This window comes from Acomys minous (assembly GCF_964271855.1).
Source record: "Acomys minous genome assembly, chromosome: 12".
In the NCBI taxonomy this organism is placed as follows: Eukaryota; Metazoa; Chordata; class Mammalia; order Rodentia; family Muridae; genus Acomys; species Acomys minous.
The window spans coordinates 86006961-86028081 of record NC_140493.1 but is presented as its reverse complement, the minus strand read 5'-3'; the positions used below and the strand labels follow the sequence as shown (position 1 = coordinate 86028081).

General features: G+C 45.9%; 1 protein-coding gene across 2 annotated transcripts in view; it reads right to left on the bottom strand.

Moving 5' to 3' along the window:
- Positions 1-8121: 8121 nt before the first annotated feature.
- The window catches only part of CA10 (carbonic anhydrase 10), a 498736-nt gene continuing 485736 nt past the window's right edge, over positions 8122-21121 (bottom strand). For both annotated transcript variants that reach the window (XM_084803345.1, XM_084803346.1), the window contains 3 exons: positions 12883-13037; positions 10610-10784; positions 8122-8944 (listed from right to left, as the gene is read on the bottom strand). In XM_084803345.1, coding sequence (XP_084659471.1) covers positions 8922-8944; positions 10610-10784; positions 12883-13037 — 353 coding nt within the window. In that variant the 3' untranslated portion in view covers positions 8122-8921. The remainder of the gene's footprint in view (positions 8945-10609; positions 10785-12882; positions 13038-21121) is intronic.

The following is a 21121-nucleotide window of genomic DNA, read 5'->3' as shown; positions in this document are numbered from 1 at the left end:
TCTCTCTAATCCCCAATCCCTAGCTTTCAAAATCATTAGAGAGAGAGAGAGAGAGAGAGAGAGAGAGAGAGAGAGAGAGAGAGAGAACACTGTCGTTTCTCTAACATTTGTACCAGTGAGGTATGTCCTAAAATAAACTGTGGTTGCATCTCCCCCTTTATTCCTGGTCCTAAGAGGATTGGCTTGTGCCTAAAACACAGGATGTGTTGTACAGCCTCTGGATGGCTGTAAAGTTGGTGTTTCTGCATGTGCAGGCTTCCCAGTGTTGTATCTGTATCTGCGTACACAGCTGCAGAATCATCAGCCTTTCTTCTATTAGCTCTTCCTGACATTTGTTTAACACTTTCCCTAAGCTTTTTCACACCTTGTCTCTGGCTTTGTTTTCACAACCTGTTGGGGTATGAAAAGCAATGATTATATCCATTTCACTCGCGAGGCACCTGAAGACCAGGCTGGAACGTCTTGTCTTGTTGTCTGGTGATGGGGTAAGGCTGCCACTCTCTCGGGTGAGTGCTCAGACACAGTGACAGCTTGGTTATTATTTAACACTTTTAACTCCCTCCTAAAATGAACTATTCGTTATCCTCAGAATCCTGATGAGTCTGAACCCTGAGGGTTTGAAAAGGCTGAGGTTGTGGGGTGGGTTCTGTGCCTTCACCGGCTCCCAGCACATGGCAGTGAGGGCTTTGCTTTTCTTCTCTTCTCAGTTCAGTGTTCTGTCATTCTAATGGAGCGTTTGTTGGAGAGTCAGGTGGCTTACACATACAGGGATCTGATCAGCAATTATCATGGTATGGAATAGCTGCTTTCACCCTTGGCCAAGGTCAGGTTCGTCCAAAGGACATTCAGATCCAGCAATACCTATTCAGGGGCTACTGTGATAAGAACCCCAGGTGATTCAGATGGGTGGCCAACACTGCAGATGGCAGAGCAGACTCACCAGTGGCTTTAAAGATTCCATAGATGGCCTGGATTCAGAGACTTTGATTTAAATGCTCTAGGTCTGTGAACCATTGGCACCCTTTGTATTGATGCCCTCTGTTGACTATTTGGATCACTATAATATCACACACTGATGCTTTTTACAAAATTACAAAATGGAAATCTATTCTTTCACAGTCATGGAGGATGGGAAGCCCAGGGTCAAGGCTGATTCACTTTTGGTGAGACCTATTTTCTGGCTTATCGATGGTTTCTTCTCGCTGTGCCCTGTATGGTGGAAGGGGTGAGAAGTCTGTCTTGGTTTTGTGTAACAGGGGCGAGCAGCATTTCCACCCACAAGGACCTAACCACCTTCTAAAAGCGCTACCTTCTGACACCATCATTTTGGAGTTGGGAACTTCAGGATGGAAGTTAGGGCAGGGTCCAAACATGCAGATCATACCAGCCCTACTTGGGTGGGCTACACAACTCCAGCCCTACATGGATGAACCCTTCCTTTCTAGCGTCGGCCAAGAGCATGTTCACCCGAGGGGTTTTCTAGTCTCGGCAGGAAAGCCACTAAGTCATCCCCTTTGTAACGTCCCTGTTCCAATCCTCTCTAGCTCTATAACCTGGCTGTGCACTGTTAGCTCTCTGATCTTTAATTTATGTATCTGTTCAATAAGGCCCAGAATGGCTTGGCGGACATTCTAGAGGCATCAAGTAAAATAATGTAGTTATATAATATGTAAAAGAAGCCGTCACCATGCTTGATACAAGAGGGAGTTCATAGTTCTCAACTGAAAAGGATCGAATACTATCACTCTCTGTCCTACATGAATAATCTGTATACTGCAGTTTTGCAGCACGACCATTTGCAGAACATCACGCTTGCTTGCTTTGTCTGTGCATAGGGACGACAGGTGCAAAGATGGGTAGAGAGCTCACCTCTGCCTTCGGGAAACTTCAAACTGCTGCAGAGACCACATGCAGTTCTTTATGTTTCATGTGTATTTCTAATATTGAACTATTAGAGATACAATCTATATGCTACGAGCTCAGATGATGGCAGAACTCATGAGATCAAGAAAACCTTAAGTAACATTTGAGACATCTCTCCAACATCGCGTAGCCTTTTCACCGATGAAGAAAAACTGGGAAGAATACTCCAAGCTGAGAAGCTCATGCCAGGTGCCTGGAGAACGCAGGCATCTGGAAAACAGCCAAGACTCTGGGACCTTTGGCCTCTTGTATAACAGGGACCCAGACTTGCATGGACTTACCTCTGCTGAGATCTCATTAATGAAGACTTTGCTGAAGAACTTGAACTTTCAGCCTGAAAACTGCTGGGGACCACTGATGTTGTTAGGCTTGGAAGATGGCCCCAGGCAATTTCTAGGTAGGGATGTGCCCCTGTGTCCTCTCCAAAAGCTCCCGCGTAGCTCCTCGGTCCAGTTAAGCTCTGGATCTTGGTGTCCAGTGTGTACTGTACCTGGAGTTTCTTTTGCTACCAAATAAATTTGGACTGCGATCCCTTTAGATTTTCTGTTTAGTTTCGCATTCATGCCCATAGAGACTATTTAGTTTGGTTTTCTACACAGGCCCCAGCCCAGCCCACATCTCCTACAACCTCTCTTTAATGTGAACACAGGCTCTTATTTCAAGTGTTTTTGTGTTCTTGGTGTCCATATACTTTCTCTCACCTGGAGACTAGAGGTAGCCGACCTGTTGGATGGATGTTGCCATAGTTTGGGCCTGAGATGACGAGGGGTAGGACAGGGCTTGACACAGCGCTGCAGTGTTGTGGGGGAGGCAGTGCTGCTTGAGAAAGACATACTGGAGTGAGTGTTGGCAGGCCTGTAACTTGCCTACGACTTCTGTTTAATTATGTACCTAGCTCATCTTCCCAGACACTCGACTCATAGTGTCCTGTTTTTGTTTTGCTTTGGTTTTTTTTTTTTTCCCATGGCTTGTTTTTATTTGTTCAAAACAGTTTGAAGAAACTTTGTAGGCCAAGTAATTGAGAGTGATGATCTGTGATGGGTATACACACACACACACACACACACACACACACATACACACACACACATGCACACACACACACACACACACACACACACACACACATGCACACACACACACACATGCACACACACACACACACACATACACACACACATACACACACACACACACACACACATGCACACACACACACACACATACACACACACACACATACACACACACATGCATACACACACACACACACACACACACACACACATACACACACACACATGCACACACACACACGCACACACACACAGATACACACACACACATGCACACACACACACACACATACACACACACACATGCATACACACACACACACACACACACACACACACACACACACACACACACACACTGCATAATAGTAGAAAAGGGAAGTAAAAGCGAAGGAAGAGCTCTAAGGGGAAAAGGTGTCTTACTTGTTTTTCTATTGCTGTGACAAAACCAAAAAACAAAACCAAAAAACAAACAAACAAAAAACCATGACCAAGGCAACTTCTAAATGAAAACATTTAATCTGAGGCTCATGCTTGCAGAGGGTTAGAGTCTATGACTACCATGGTGGGGAACATGGCAGCAGGCAGACTGGCAATAGCACCAAAACAGTAGCTTAGGCTCACATTTTAATACAACAACCATGAGGGCTGTGTGTGTGTGTGTGTGTGTGTGTGTGTGTGTGTGTGTGTGTGTGTAGTGAAACCCCAAAGCCCACCCCTAGTGATACACCTCCTCCAGCAAGACCACAATAAACAAAAAGAGGGTGAGGGAATAATAAAGGACTATGGAATGCATATGATATGAAAGCAGGGTGAGGGACTGACTGAGGAGAGGGGAGGCACCCACAAGAAGGGGTAATGGGGGACGGTAGGGGAGAAAGATGAAGAAGAGTGAGCATAGTAACATATGCGTTGAAGTACGTTAAGGAATCCACTGTTTTGTATGCTGACATGAAAGATTAAAAGACAACGAAAGGAAGACTCACAGCACTTTCTATAGCATGGATGAAGGTGGGGTGCGTTATGCAGAGTAATTCTAACCTGTAGCAAGTGGAGCCTCTAGAGCGGAAGTCAGCAGGAATAAGCATCTGATTAATAGTGGCTCTCGCACACAAATGGGCCTCAGGCTCACTAGAGCTTGCTGGGCCTCTCCCTCGGAGTGTGAACAGCTCCTTGGTGAGCTGATGAACTGTAGTTTTCACCAGTCCAGGGAGGCCGGGGTGGAGAGCCCTGGTGGTTGGAGACATGTTTTGAAAGAGTTGAGCCTAGCTTTCCCTCAGATGAGCATGCTCCCCTGGGTTGGTCATTCAGTCTTTAAGAAGTCAGTTCTGCATTTACAATGTGGGAACAGCAGTGAGGGTTTGTCTCAGGTCCCCGAGTGGGTGAAACGTGATGGATGGAAAATACTTAGCACAGCGCCTGGGCCACAGGGAACGTGCTTGCCAGGGTGTGACTTAGGGATGTCTCGGGCTGGAGTCTTGACAGATCTTCTCTCATGTGCAAGCTGCTAGCTGTTGAAGGTACGAGAACGAGTTTGGGCTCCCTGAATCCTATTCCTAAGCTTTCTGCAGAAAAAAAAAAAAAAAAAATTAGGACACTGGGGCAGATACAGGTGCTCTGGCCTTCAGCATGAAAGGTTCACCCCAGGGGTGTTGGTGATGTGTTAGCCACATGCTCCATCAGACTCCAGCCCGTGCATATAGCTCTGCTGCCTGGATTCCAGGTCACCATCGCACAGGGACGAGGCTTAGTCTCTCCAGTTGTGGTTGTCCTGTTGTTACCATGGAAACCAAACTGCTACCTAGAGAGCAGCAACAAGGCCTTAATGGCCTTAGAAACATAAAATGGGTTCCCCGGGAGACACCTGCAAAATTTCACCTCTTCTCTTTGTATCATTCAGTTTTCTCTGCCTGCTCGTGTGTGTGTGTGTGTGTGTGTGTGTGTGTGTGTGTGTGTGTGTGTGTGTGTGTTTACTCTTCTTCCTTGTCTGGTAGGAGGAGGATGAGGGTCAGCACACCCCGAGTTTCAGATCCCTTCCAGAAGAAAGGGACATCCATGCCAGCCGGGACTTTGGTGGGTGAAGCTGGTGTTGGGTAAATCGTACAGAACACACCACCCTGTGCCCACCTCATTCTTAGCTCATTCTTAAGAAAGTGTGTTCATGGACTTTTGCTTCTTGATGTGTGCCCCCACCAGGCCAAGTTCTAGGGGGATTTTTTTTAATATACTTGAATACTCTTGTTCTTGAGGATGTGTGTGGCAGCACAGACCTATAATCTAATCACTGGGATGGTTGAGGCAGGAGAATAGTGAGTTTGAGGTTAGCCTGGCTAACTGTGTTAAACCAAACTAAATCTGAAAAAAAAAAAAAAGGGCCAAGTTTGCTGTTTTTCATACCAGGTCTCATGAATCCCAAGCTGGCCTCAAACTCCACCTCCTGCATTGCAGGAATGAGCCACGTTGTCCAGTTTATGGGGTGCTAGAGATTGAAACCAGGGCTTCGTGCATATTTAGATAGGTGCCTTGCTAATGAACTGCACCACCAGCTAGCTAATCTTCACTGAAGGTGGGATGTCTGCCCCTCTGCCTTTCTTTCTACTTTAGGGACCCCAGTGGATGTGGAGAAAGCCTTTGTTTGGATTGGTCTGGAAGATGGAAGATAGAGACCAGTTTGTCGTTTGTCCCATTTCAAGTTCAGTCAGTTGAGGGGAAATTCTCTTGAGGCCCAGGGATGTCAGGGGCAGCTGATCACTTAGGTTTTCACTAATCTGCCCCCATCTTTGACTAAGGGAGAGAGAGAGAGAGAGACAGAGAGACAGAGAGAGAGAGACAGAGAGAGAGAGAGAGAGAGAGAGAGACAGAGAGAGAGACAGAGACAGAGACAGAGAGAGACACAGAGACAGAGACAGAGACAGAGAGAGACAGAGATAGAAAGACAGGGACAGGGACAGAGACAGAGAGAGATAGAGAGACAGAGAGAGACAGAGACAGAGAGAGACAGAGACAGAGAGACAGAGAGGAGGAGAGGGGGCAAGGGGGGGGGACTGGGTTGTGGAATGTCACTGTATGAAGGCCATGGGAGGTTGTTCTGTCCCAGCCTCAGCTCTGGGGAAATGAGTTGACCTGTTCTGAGTCACGTAGGGCCCTGGTGACAGTCCTGCTTCCATGTGCTCCTCTGTGACACCTCTTTGTCTAGTCTGCAGGGCACCTGCTTCTCTTGATGTTAGTCCAGTGTCTCCAGGTGATCAATACTAGCCCCTTTCTGAGAAGGCAGCCATGGTGTGATTTTGATAAAGTTCTGGTGAGAAAACCCCAGACGCTCCCCGGGCATCACTTCCAGGCCAGTCAAGGTGCATGCATCGCCATAAGTAGTTATTTGAAGCCGTGTCTGCAAAGACGGATAGACTTACTGGAGCCGCAGTGATGTGGACAGCTTGGGGTGTTGCAGGTTCAGAGCCCAGTGGCCTTATCTTGGCCTAGTGTTGGCTCCTTAAAAATTCATCCTTCTGCCCACCTTTGGGGTCAGAGATAACATCTTGGGACAAATAGGTAAAACCCCCTTTTGAATGTATTAACTTAGTAGATCAGTAGCTTCATCAAACTCCAAAGCTAAGAATGTCATCAGATAGCACCTGAGGCTCCCCCTGCTTGCCGGAACCACTGTTCTGAGACAGCTACCAGTGTCTTTTTGTATTTGCCTTAGTTTTATGTCTTTCTTTGCTCTGATATAATACAACTTCATGAAACTGCTTTGTGTGACGATCGTCCATGTGGCGATGCAATTTTGTTTTCCCAGGACATGGTCACTCAAATTTGGCCTCCAGAATGAACCGTCTCTTTTTCTCCTTGTAATAGCTGTGGTTGTTATTCTTTTCTTATCAACAGAATTCACAGAATAGTTATTAATATCTCCAGTGTACAGATCATTAAAATAAAGCAACCTACCCAGGCTCATACAGTAGGCAGGTAGCAGAAGGAAGTCAATTTGCTTGCATACTTTTCAGTGCATTTTGTGTCACTGGCTACTGTCATGGGCTAATGGAGATTGTGACCACATTGTAAGCAGCCAGCTGAACAATGCAAGGCTGCTTCCTGCTCACTCTACATCTTTTGTAGATATTTTTTTTCCCCTATAAAAATGCAATTACTTAGAAGTAGGCCTAGATACCAACATGGCTCAGGCTATCCTATAATAACCATTAAGACGAAAAGTGGAAAGAAAAAAAACTAGCTTAGCATTGTATTTTAGCTATGCGAGAACTGATTGTTTGACTTTTTCATTACCAGTGTATCTTGCCTCTAGGTGGGGTTTGCAATACACCTACCCTGTCAGTGCTGTTTGTACCAACCCACCTTGTCAGCGCTTCCCCTCTTGATGGAGATTGTGACAGGAAGAAGAAGAGATGAAAGTTATTTTTAATTTGGCAACCAACCGAACATCCAAGTCATCCCTTCCAGCAGCTCAGCCTATGTGTTTTCTCAACAGGGTATTAATTACCTGGTTCTGGGACTGGCCAGACAGCCTGTTCTGGGGGCTCCAGCTGCCCTGATGGCTGGATGCAATTGCTTGGTGGACCCAGCAGGACTCATGGAACATCAGCAGGGAGCATCCTTCTTCTCAACAAACTTAGACGCGAGCATTGGGTAACTTGTTAAACACATTTATTGATTTTTTTTTTTTTTGACAGTAACCAAACACAGTGAGTGACCATTATAAACAAGAAAAGAAAGGCATTCGTTTGTACTTTGTGAGATCTGGCTGCACCTGGAGAGAAAAGATACCCCAATTTCCCAGGAATTTACAAGGCAAAGTGCATTCCTTTGGGAGCATCACAGGGGTTTGGGGGGTGGGGTGGGGAATGGCAGTTTTGAAACGCAAGGAATCTGTCGCCTGCTACGTCAGGCGAAGCTCACCTGGGATGAATGACCGAGCCATGGAGTGGAGTTAAAGATATACCTGCTTAGCAAATGCATTCCTGCTTGCCACAAACTCAGTAAAACTGGCTGCAAACAAACAAAACATGGAGATGAAGGACCAGGGGAGATCCAAGAAGGGAGCTGCATGGGGGTAGGGCTGAGCCTGGCAGGAAGGAGAACAGACCAAAGCCAGAAAAAAATGAAATCAACGCAGTAAACACATTTATTGGGCAGTTAACAATAACCAAACACATTGTATGACTTTCGGAAAACAAGAAACAGCGAATGGATTGATTCTGATCTCGGGCAAATCCTAGTACAGTTATGTGACAAAGAGGGAAATAATTCCATTCTTATAGTCTGCGGTGATATATATATACAACGTATAGCTCTTTGATGTCTGTCCTTTTTTTTTTTTTGAAGATTTTTTTTGAAGATTTAAATCATTGAGTAAACAGAAGAATCTAGAAATAAGTGTCCTTGGTCAGCTTTGTCCTGGCTCACCTGTTACAGCACCCTCGGAGTGTCCTAGGATGCTGTCAAGGACGAGGGGATGCAGAGTTCGCTTGATGCTTTTAGAGTGGTGTTTTCTCCCCTCTCTCTTTTGGAAGAATTTTGTATGTACAAAGGCTGAGAAGTCTCATTGGGTAGCGTTAGTTCAGGAAAACAGTATCAAAATTGTAATCAGGTTAACTGGTTGTTTTCTTCTAAGACCTTTCACGAATGAACCTTTGTTTTTGAAACTTGACTTCCCATCATGGAGGTGGTGTGTGCGTTTGTGTTTGTGTGTGTGTGTGTGTGTGTGTGTGTATGTGTAGATACACTCCTTTGAAACGTTTTTGCAAATGATTTTCATGAAGAAGGGACCAATCCAAAGAGTGAAAGGCTTAGGGACAGACGGAGAGGGAGGAAAGGGGATGGGGCGGGGGGCGGAGGGCATTCTGGGTTACGTCAATTCACAGTTGTAGAATTTCACTGAGGTGGGATTCTTCTTGGCTTAGTTCCCTACTTGAGGAGCCATTCGTTTACTGGAATGAGAGAAAGAAACAAAACCAAACACACACACACACACACACACACACACACATACACACAAACATACAACACAAAACAAGGCACACAGCTGAATTAATATACATACAGAGCATATGTACACTCCCATGTACTACTCCCTGCCCCATGCCTTTCTAGACCTGTGCTTTCCAGGGCACTAGCCAAGAACTCCAGGTGGCCACCGTGAAGCCGAATGAGTGAAAAGAATAAATGTGCTTGTGTTATCACACTGGTCACATTTCAAGTGTTCAGCAGCTGAGATAGGTACAGGCTCCTTTTGTCATGTGGAAAGTCCTAATAGGAGGCTCTGGCTTAGACTAGAGATAGGAGAACTTCAGTTTACAACCTCAAACTAGCACACTTCCCCCTCTATTTGTATACCGTCTCTAGCTGATCTTATGATACATCATTTGCGTGTTACCTACTCTGATTTCACACCTACTTCATTAGAGTTGGACAGAGGATATCCGGCCCACAATGCCTACACTATTTGATTGCTGCTTCTTTATAACAAAAGTGCCAAACTCTGGCTCAAGCCATGATCTCTCTGTGGTTAGGGTCATAGCCGTCTTTATTATCACTGTACCATCACCACTATCTAAGTGTCCAGTACATAGTAGGTGCCCAGTGAATCAGTGAGGAATAAGAAGAAGAGAAGGGTCAATGATAGAATTGGGTATTTGTCCAGTAGTGGTGGATGAAAGGGAGCAAAGACTCTATTGTGTAGGTATCCTATGAGTGTCTAAGACAGGAAAAAGGATGAAAGGAACCCAGTGGAGAGAGGACCAATGCAGTTGGGGTTTAAGAGTAGTAGTGGTATCTGCTGTCAAAAGCTGTCTGAAAATGACCATAGCCCTTGTATTTTGCAGACCATGTCATTGTTATGAAGACTCCCCATTCAGGCTCTTGGTTCCCCCCCCCCAAGCTATGGTGACCTCCAAGACTGCCAGGAAGAGACCAGAAATGGTGAGAAAAGCCCAGGTGGGATTTGCATGGCTTGTTAAGGCAAAGTCCTTGAGTGTCTTGACTCTTAGTGCAGAATAACTCTTATACTCTGCCATGTTTATACCGTCCTTTCTATGCTGAGAGGTCACTATGATGGATGATCAATGTGCAGAAGAAAAGACACAAGCTTGGGTGTGTGGACCAGCCAGTCACAGGAGGCAGATGCCATCTTAAGTGCCCCCTTAGTAGGACTAATAACTGCTAATAGGGACATGGCCCTAGATAAAGATGTAACTCTTCACTCATTGGACCCTAGCAGCGTGGCATCCAAGAACATTCCATCCCTTTTAAAGGGACACATAGTTAAAAGCTCTAATGCTTCCTACTGCCCTGTCCTAACATGGCCTTAGAGAAATCAGGACTTCTGAGCTCCCTGGTAGATGCTAATAGAAAGGAGGGCAAAGGTTTGATACACGTGGCATTAGACATCTGTACACATCAATATAGATCACATAGATCAAGCCTTTAACTTCATCTCCTTTTTCTGTGTTTGGCATACAGAACTTGCTTCTGCACCTTGCAAATGGGTGTAGCAGTGACCTTATTATCAGAGCTCCTGCAATGGGGCGGGGGGATAGCCTAAGCTAAAAGCTTAACCTTTGGTTTGGTGCTGTTCCTGGGGCCACTGTACTCACCTCTGTACTGTAGTTTCTGGGCCCTGTTGTTAGGACAGTCCTTCCCCTGTAAACTGAAGTTGATGTTGGTGCGGATACAGCGGTTGTTGAGTGGCTGGACAGGCCTGAAGTTGTCACTCATGCTCAGAAAGATCTGTGATGGCTGATTCTGGCTGAGGAGGCGTAGGGAATGCATCTGAGGAGAGAAAGAGCTGTGAGATCCAGCCATTCTGTAAATGTGCTGGGGGAAGAAAGGCCAAGTAGGCTGTTGCCTGCCCAGGCAGTATTGGCTATCTGGACAAAATCATGAGTCCAAAGAGCCTGCTTTCCCTGCTGAGCTGAGCTGAAAGGCCATTGATGCCTTCAGACGTGGCATATGCTTTCCTCTAACTTGCTAGCTCATGGGCTTTGAACAAGTCATTGATTCTCGCCCTTAAATAAGATGCATTTCTGCAGCATGAGTTTTCAGGCAGCAGCTTCTGCTTTCTCTGATAACTTGACTCTCCGTGGTTACTACCCAGGCCATGTTGGTTGGTCCACTAGACTGAGCTGGACCAATGCAAGTTCTTTCTTGTGAATGTCTGGGCTGTTTGACCACAAGACTGTGAAGCAAAAAAAAAAAAAAAAAAAGAGTAACGCAAATGTGCTGGAAGGAGGAGAAGAGAGGTGAAGGAGAAGAGGAGGGAGGAAAGGTGGAGAAAAGAGAGGGAAGGATGAAGAAGAAAAGGAGAAGGACAAAAAAGGGGGGGAGGTGAGTGGAGAGGATTTCTCCTGGCATCCTGACTCTGGTCGCTCCCTCATATCAGTTTCTGGTCTTGAACTCTCTGAGATACTCCAGTATCTCCTGAATATGTCCCTTTTCTGAGCTTGAGTGATCTGGAGGGATCATTGCTGTTTGTCATCCAAGAAGTCCGGACAGGATCAGGGACTGGAAAACGCATGATGTGAGGCCGTGAGCGTAGATCTTGTCAAGGAGATGGAGTCCTGCTTCCCTCCCCCCCCCCCACCAGCTCAGCTTCCCTCCGAGGCTTTCTAGATACTGGTGATCAGTTGCTGGAGGTGGGACTGACACGTGCAATCTACCCTCATCACGGGGAAGAGGAGGAGGAGGCTGGCAAGCTTGGGGCGCACAGTGAGCCTCTAAGCAAAGCTGGCACAGGCTGGGTTCCTGTGCAGTTCTGAGGAGTATAGACTATCTGAAACGACCTTAAACACCTCCCACATTCAAAAGCTGTTTGTGGAGTACTGCGTACCATGTTACCTCAGACTCGGAGATTGACACAAACACCCATTGCTTTTAAAAGATCTGACAAGTCTCTTTATGATGAAATCAACATAGGTTGTCATCATCATTGTCATCTTCCTCCTCCTCTTCCTCCTCCTTGTATCCAGCACTAAAGAACTAATCCAAGGTCTTGTCTTTGTCAGGCAATTATTCTACCACTGAGGTTCATTTTACCTTATATAGCTGTTTTGTTCTTTTTTTTTTTTTTAAATCTAGCTTAAAAATTGTTAAGGTTTTGAGATAGGCACCCACTCTGTCGCCTGGGCTGCTCTAGAACCCGTAGTGATCCTCCTGTCTCAGCTTCAGTACAGGGGTGATCCATCGCATCCATTTGCATATCTGTCTGTACACTGAACACTCTATCTATAGAGCGTGATTTTGGAACCGACTCTGCCGTCTTATTTCCCTCGGGGCGGTGGAGTGTTTCCATAAGTAGTGCAGATCAGTCTGTTTCATACGCTGACTCTGCAACCGTAGGTACTGTGGGTTTAATTGTGTTTGTAAATTGAGGGCATTGGTAATCTGTAGTACTTAGGATGTGACCTCACTTGGAAGTAGGGCTACTTCTGATGCGACCAGCTAAGTTAATATGAAGTAATTGAGGTTAGCACTTTAATTTGGTATGACTGGGGTCTATTTTAAAGAGGGTGGAACTTGGACCCTCTTTGGACCCCAGAGATGCATTCGCACAGCAGAACACCAAGGCTCCATGATTAGGGGTGGTACATCTCATGCCAAGGAAGGAACACCAAAAATTTCTGGCAAAACATGGTAGCCAGGAAACAGGCATGGGGCAGATTCTCGCATTCTTCAGAAGGAACCAACCAAACCCTTGTGACTCCTTCCTCTGGGCTTCTGTGCCCCGGAACTGTGAGGCAAATGCATTTCTGCTCTTCGTGTGCGCCACTCGATTTGTGCTTTATGGTTGCACAAATCCTGGCGAATCAACGCAACAGGCTCAGAACCACCCTACCCAGCTGGTCCTCACGCTTTCTCCCCATTAGCTCACCTGCATCCTCGTTATGTACACGGGCTTGTTCATTATTATCCAACTCGCTGTCTCATAGCAGGGCGGGATAGTCATCGACCCATCATAAGTGATGAAACTCGAGGTCTCTGGATACAGCTCCTCTATATTGAGTCCCTGTAGTAAATATGCATCATCTGGAGAGAAAGGTAATAAGAACAAAAGTTAGTATTTTGATAAAGGATTAACTGATACATCTTTATTATATAACGTTAAAATAAGTATATTTTCAGGAGACTTGAATCTGCTAATATTTTCAGCAAAGCAGCTCCGTTGTTCTCCTCATGCTACTTTCCCTCCCTAGTTTTTTAAAACCAAAGACTTTTATTTTATTGTTCACAACCAGTCCAGGTGGCTGAAGGTTCCTCTCTAGGCCACAAGTTGTCCTCTCTTGTGACTCAGACCCTTAGAATGGCCACTGCCTGATTGCATTGTGGTCTGGAGATCACAGTGACCGAATGAAAAGATGGTGACACCTAAATTGTCCTGTCCCAGAAGTAGTACATGCCACTCACTTGTCCTCCCATTTTGGTGGTCGTAGAAGTCACCTGACTAAAGCTGGTGTCAGAGATTTAAGGAAGAAAGATGAGACTTTGAATACTGGTGAGTTGAAGTCACACGGACCACCACAGGGCTGTCTGCAGAGCCACGGGTTCCCTAGCATCTGGTCGCAAAGGGTTATGGTTTGAACCAGGAACATCCCCCACAGGCTCACACTTTAGAAGGCAGCTCTGATTACCATTACATCGTCAGCACTCACAGGCTCATCTTTGAATGCTGGGTCTGCAGGCTGTTTTGAAGGCTGTGGAGCCTGTAGTGGGTGGGGCCCGGCTTGCAGAAGTAGGTCGTGAAGGGTGGGCCTTTGACGTCAAACCAGACCCTACCAGTTCCAGCCTACTCTGTCTGTGTCCTCTCTGCAGTTGTGCGAACAAGCCACCGCCTCGTGCTCCTGCCATCATGGATGGAGTTGGTCTCCATCCATGGCCATGACTTCTCTACCATGATAGCCTACATTTCTGAAGCTGTGAGCCAAAACCAAATGACAAATGTACCCAGGTAAATTACACTCACAGCAAAATGAGCAAACAAAGGTATCAGGGGCTGTTGAAATGTTGTCCAGTTGCCATTCTTGATTTATATACATTGCTTGATTGAAAGTGCAGTAACAAAATACATTTAGAAAGACAGTAACCAGACCAAATCCTACTGCAAAGTTCAAAGTTCAACAACCGACCTTCTGGTTTTTTGGCTCCCCTCCCTGTAGGCCCATCCAGAGGGTCTGATCTCTTACATGCATCACCATCCTTTGTTAGTAAACAGTTTTTAAAAGTTAAAAGTAACATGCATACATATTATGACAATGAGAATGAAAGATAAACAGATACAATTCTAATCATTTAAAATAATTACTAATTGCACGTTGGTATATTTTCTAATAATTTTATTAATGCGCTGGTTGAAATTTTAGAAAATGATGTGTTAGGGTTTGAAATTTTTGATGCGTTCTACCCTTCCTTTCTCCCTACAATGATTTCTCTTTCTTTGTTTAATACTATTGCCTTCTTTCCTCAGCTTCCAAAACATGACAGATCCTCTTATTTTTCTAGCTTCTCCTTCTCAGGTTCTACAGCCTCTCAGGTTCCCTTACCTTCTATTTGCTTCTATCTCTCAGTGTTGTGTTCCCTGACAATCTGTCCCAGCTTCTTCCTAGTCCCTGATTTTCCATCTTACCGTGACTTCCATGCCCCGGTGATTGCAGATCCCTCTCCAGAGGTGGTAAAGTCCCAGTGCGTGTGCTGTGAGCAGCCACCGTTATGGCCAGTCTAGGGGCCTGCAGAGTACTCAGTAGAGGGCACCAAAGCCTGGCTGGCCTAGAGATGAGACTGGATTATTCCTATAACCCCTCTTGGTGTGTCCAGCTCCCCGGGGAAAGGACTACCTCTATAGTGGCTGTTGTCATCACTCAAGTGCAGCATCGTATAAGAAAAGATGGTCAGACCTAGCTAGAAAGGGTCAGGCACACAATAAAAGCATCCACACTGGTGGGAAGAAAAAGACAAGAGAGACAAAGTCCACAGTCATAGAGGAAGCTGATGCCTGCAGAGTAGGAACCAAAACCCAGTTTTCCTGACCTGCAAGCTGAGGCCACTCATTAAATAGCCAGATATTCACTGAGTACCTATTTGAGCTGGACCCAACAGCAGTGGACAGGGGACATGCAGAGTCTGCCTCATTCCAGCTGAAGACCCAGACAGCACATGGCAATACACATATAAGATGACAGCACCAGGGTGACGACTGCACTGTCTACTGTTATATGTGTTCATGCTGTCAATCTGTTTATCCCTCCACTTCTACCTCCAGGAGCGGCTCAAACCTCTCTCTGATAAGGAAGAGCCATCTTTGCCAACGGTTTTGGGTGTTAGTGCTCCTTGACTGACGAATGTGAGCAGACCCATCGACTTGGTAGTTTGAAATAATGTAAATAAATCTATCATTTACCTGATCCAATGTAAATAAATCTATCATTTACCTGATCCATCTACACCCTCTACCCGCCCCCCTCAAGATTCAACCAGTGCAAGAAGAAAGATCAGCCAACCCAGGCTTGGAGAACAGCTTGACTGTCCCTAAGATGAAGGATTTCAGCCTTCCTCTCTTCATTTTTCCCCCTTTCCTTTTATCCTTCCTTCCCTTTCTCCCCTTTTCTTAAAAACAGCTAAGTGTGTATGTTGATGAGTGTGCAGATGCCTCTGGAGGCCAGAGGAGGCTGTCAAATACCCTGGAGTTGGAACTACACACAGATGTGCACCACCTGATGTGGTTTGGGGTTGGAACTATACACAGATGTGCACCACGTGATGTGGTTTGGGGTTGGAACTACACACAGATGTGCACCACGTGATGTGGTTTGGGGTTGGAACTACACACAGATGTGCACCACCTGATGTGGTTTGGGGTTGGAACTACACACAGATGTGCACCACGTGATGTGGTTTGGGGTTGGAACTACACACAGATGTGCACCACGTGATGTGGTTTGGGGTTGGAACTACACACAGATGCGCACCACCTGATGTGGTTTGGGGTTGGAACTACACACAGATGCGCACCACCTGATGTGGTTTGGGGTTGGAAGTACACACAGATGTGCACCACCTGATGTGGTTTGGGGTTGGAAGTACACACAGATGTGCACCACCTGATGTGGTTTGGGGTTGGAACTACACACAGATGTGCACCACCTGATGTGGTTTGGGGTTGGAAGTACACACAGATGTGCACCACCTGATGTGGTTTGGGGTTGGAACTACACACAGATGTGCACCACCTGATGTGGTTTGGGGTTGGAACTACACACAGATGTGCACCACCTGATCGGGTGGTTTCTGGGAATGAACTTGGCTCCTCTACAGCAGCAGTACTCTTAACTGCTCTCTAATCTTTTTGCTGCTTTTGTTTTTGAGACATGACGTCATGCAGTCTGGGCTGGTTTTGAACCACTAATCATTCACTTCTCGAGTGCTGGCTGGGGTCTCAAGTGTATACCACTAGGCTTAGCAGCTTTTAAAAACGTTTCCATTCAAAGAGAAGCAAACACTTTCCATGGGAACACTAAGGACCCAGGACAAGCCCGAGAGGGGAAATAGCAACCAGAATCTGCCTGGACTGAGTCTGCTCTGTGGCCTGAGATATCAAATGCTGTTATCGAAAGGCCGCGATGTCCACTGCACACACCCCTATGCTGGTCCTTCTGATTTTTGACCAGGCACTGTCATCCTAAGACCAGGCTTAACTTCATACTAAGCTTCATACTAAGCTTCATACTGAGCTTACGCTGAGCATCCATCTCATTCTGTCTGCAACGGTTTTTTAGGAGTTGCTGAACATGTGCCAGCACCAAGCTCAGAGCAGATGAGCTGGGCATAATTAGGTGAATGCAGGTAGGAGTCACAAACAGTGATGTGCAGGCTCAGAGAGACAGAGAGAGGCTGTCTGCTTTATCTGGGTCTTAGGGGCGGTGGGGGGCTCAGGAAAGGATGAATGGAGGACCTTCCCTGACTGTGCATCTTGAATGACAGGAAGTAATCAGTGTGTGACTGGCAGGGGGGGTGAGGTGTCAATGGTACTGCAGCCAGAGCTGAGGGAGTGTAGAGGGCTGTGTACTTAGGGACAGCTTGAGCGCGGGTGGGATGCTGGTGGAGGGACAGTGTGGGAAATGAGGCTAGCAGGGTCAACACCGGCCACCTCGACTGTGCTGTTGGGAGTTTCGGCTTCAGCCTGGAGACAGTTTGGAGGCACTGAAGGGTTTCAAGCCAGAGATGGCACGATCAGATTTGTACTTAATGAGGCTCGCTCTGACGGCGGTTTGGCCCGAAGATTAACATATTGAATGAGAGAAGGAAGCATTTGGCACATTTTATTAAAGGTCAACGTGATTTGTTTAACCAAGCTTGTACGAGGAGCATATTGGGTACTCTAGCGCGCTGCTATTATTTTATTTGGGGCGGTGGGGAGGAGGGAAGGATGGATGCAGTAGAGATGAAGGATATTCTAGGCAGAACTTGGAGCCAAGATAAAGAACATTTATATTTTCCTGAAACTACACCAGCCCTTTGTGCATCAGCCATATTTGAGGAAAGGGTTGGGGGGACGGCATAGGCTAGAAGCAATAGACATGATTTTTATGTGTTTATCCTCCTAATGGGGTACCACTGTGTTTCCAAGACACCATAGTGTTGGAGTGTTGGTATTCCAGCCTCTGTCTGCTGGGGTCCTAGTGGGAAAGTCCTTTTTGGCTACTCCTCTGTGAGATACAATAGCCACACTCAGTGGCCACCCTTCTGGGATCAACAACTACCAATCTTTTTTAGTCCGTGTGCTTACTTTTAACTGTCCTCTACAGAAATTGAAACCATCCAGCTTGAAGAATCTGTGCTTTGGGCCTGAGTTTAAATAATGACTTTGTTGTTTGTATCTGCTTGACCTTGGACTCAGAGGTGATAAGAGTGCCCGTTCCCACATCCACAGCATGTAGACGAGACATTTGGAGTACGTGGCTCATAGGCTATTAGCAGAACAAATAGGACTGTGCTCTACAAGTACTATATAACACAAGGCTCAGTCCAGGTAAGTACTCAGCCATGCTGGGTAGCTTGGCTGTCACCTTTCTGACCCACAGTGCCCTTGCCCAGCTTCCCTAAAAAACTCCCTGTCATCCCCAGAACTCTAATTTTCCCAGCTGAATTAGCTTGCCAGTAATTATTTAGCTATCCGACTCTTTCCAGAGCCTCAGAGGGACAGGACAGGACGGTTTAGCTTCTTTTATTGTGGACCCCAACTTGAGGTCCACCGTATCAAGGACTGTTCAGTAGGCTCAAGACTAAACGATCAAACAGAATGGCTTCTGTGCAGCAGCTTCACCTGGCAATTGGTGCTGAGCATAACCCGAGCAAGGAATAGCCAACACTGGACAGGGATCAGGAAAGCATTGCTCCAGTCTACAGCCACTAACTTTAACGTACTTCACCTACCATCCCTTAGGCATCACACCCAAGACACCAGACTGAGACCGTTAGTTAGCCTTGCTTCTAGCTTTAGACGGTGACATCACGTTACTGCATCAAATATGCGTGTACTCTCAAAATTATATGGCTGAAACTGGTATGGACTTAACATGTAACTTTGCCCTTATGACTGGCGCCCCTCTGCCTTAAAGACTGACATTGAAGCAGTGCTGTCTCTTTGGGGGCAGTGGGATTTGAGAACAGTGGGCTGTGCATACGCCTCTTCTCTCAGTTGCTTGGTGAACTTGGTAACTGCGGTGGCTTGAACAAGAGTAGGCGCCATAGGCTCATATAGTTGAACACTCGTGAAACTGTTCAGGAAGGATCTGGAGGTGTGGCCTTGTTGGAGGAGATGTGCCACCGGTGGCAGGGTTTGAAGTTTCAAAAGCCCAATCCATTTTTCTAGTTAGCTTTCCCTGTACCACAGTTTTGTCTTAACATGTGATCTCTCAGCTGCTGTTCCAGTACCATGCCTGCCTGCTGTCATGCTTCCCACCATGATGGTCATGGACTCTAACCCTCTGAACCTGCAAGCCCTAAATAAACTCTGTCTTCTATAAGTTGCCTTGGTCATGGTGTCTTATCACAGCAGTAGAACAGTGACGAAGACAATAGGCTAGAGGTAGTTCAACCTAAGAAAAAACTATGAGCAAGTCATATATTTTTAGCCCCAGCATTCAGAAATGCTTTCGCTCATGAGAAAATGATTTGTAGAAGACAAAGCATCAGACTTGTAGTTGAGAGTTATAATTCAAGTTTAAGTTCTAATTATGTGTTTGCTAGTAACTTACAATGTCTTCATGGGTAGCTCACAGACCTATTCTTACCTGGGGCAATGGACACTTGTGGATAATTTCTAAGGCTATGTTCAGGGGAAAACATTTTATTGGTCCCAAAACATCTCTCAACACCAACAAGCTTATATAGCCAAATGTATAGTTAGTAGGTTAAGGTTTCGGCATGAAAGGATTTCATTGTTAATGTGTCAGCTATGGATGTACAAGGACAGAAAGATCACCACCCTTGGATAATCAATATGTTCAGGATTCTACTGTTCTGAATGATCGTGGAAGGTGACTGTTGTGCCTTTGGCTTTGTGGCATGCTATGATGAATCTAGAATTTACCTTAGACTGAACTCTCCTAGTTACAATCAAGAAACCTCCAGTTGACTTCTGATTTTGTTGTTGTTCAAGAAAAACACATTGTGAAGAAATGTCTCAGTCAACACAATGGGGAATCTTTCTTTAGTCTGAGGTTCCATTGGGTGCCTTAGCCAAGTGCATGGGGCACTGATTCACATGGACCATTGCTAATATTCCACATCTCCTGCTTCCTGCTTATACAGTCCCTATTCAAAGCAGACCACACCACCAAGAAAACAGGCAGATACTCCCAAAGATGGATACTGGCTTTGATCAATACGGAACTACCAGGCAATTTTAGTATTTGGAATAGCATCCTCCCTTGTAATATGAGGCAAATTCAACTGAAACAAACAAACAAAGGAAATTGCAATACAATAAAGTAATATCATTTTTTGTTTTACACAGATAACAGATGAAGAAAATGGCCTCTGAGAACTGTCTTCTTGAAGGTAAGCTGCACCTCATCTGTTTCTCTCTGCCACGAGTGCCTACTGAGACAGCAATATTGGAAGTGGTGTACAACACTTCCTATTATGTGAAAACGCGCCCAAGTCTGTTCCTCTGAGATGAGTGTACACGTTCAATCGAGCATAGAGAAAGGCACCTGGAGCAATACGCTTAAGCTGTTTGGTGATCCTTCATCACACTTAAGGCTGTGTCCCCTGGGGAGCTGTGGGGAGAACTCTCCCCAAGAGCTGCAAAGTGGAAGGCACTTACAGGCGGGTCTGTGCTTGCCTGTACATCCACATTTTACTGCGAAATTCAGGAGGAGGTGTGACTAACTTGAAATTACAATAAGTAATTAAAACACCTTTTAAGGGGATTGTTCTAGGTGCTGAATGCCATGTTTATAAGCTCTTCTCCAAATATATCCGAGATTAGTGTTTCTTTATTGCCTTGGGAGAGGTATGTTAACACAGTAAGTTGAAGTCTTCATACTTGGGCTTGGTGGTTCCGTGCATTCTTTGTTAGATCTGATTTCTCCTTGGTACTTTCTATGCATGGCTTGACTGTGGTATTAGTTAATTTTCCCTCATTGCGACTCCAAACCAGAGAGAAACCAACCTAAGGGAGAGAGGATTTCTTTTGGCTCACAGTGTGAGGGGCTACACAGTTCGCCACGGCAGGAGTGGCCTGGCGGTGGGAGCAGCTCACAGCTGTGACAGCAGGAGTGTGATGTGACTGGCTTCACTGGCTCAACATCCAATAAACACATATAAGTTGGGGGGTTAAGTAAGGGTAGGGCTATGGCCCCTAACGCCTTAATTCCTGCAGTGAGGCCTTGCTCCTAAACATTCTACCACCTTCCAAAAATAGTACTGCTAGGTAGGGACTAAGTGCACAAGCACTCAGACCGGCGAGGATGGTTGACATCTAAGACATAAGAAATGTGGACAGGCAACTGAAGGAAGATAAAAATCACCAGAATAACACACTGCTAGAGGATTTGAGAACAAAGTGTTCATTTGCAGCTTTGCTCTGATAACTACTCTTCGCTATCCATTTT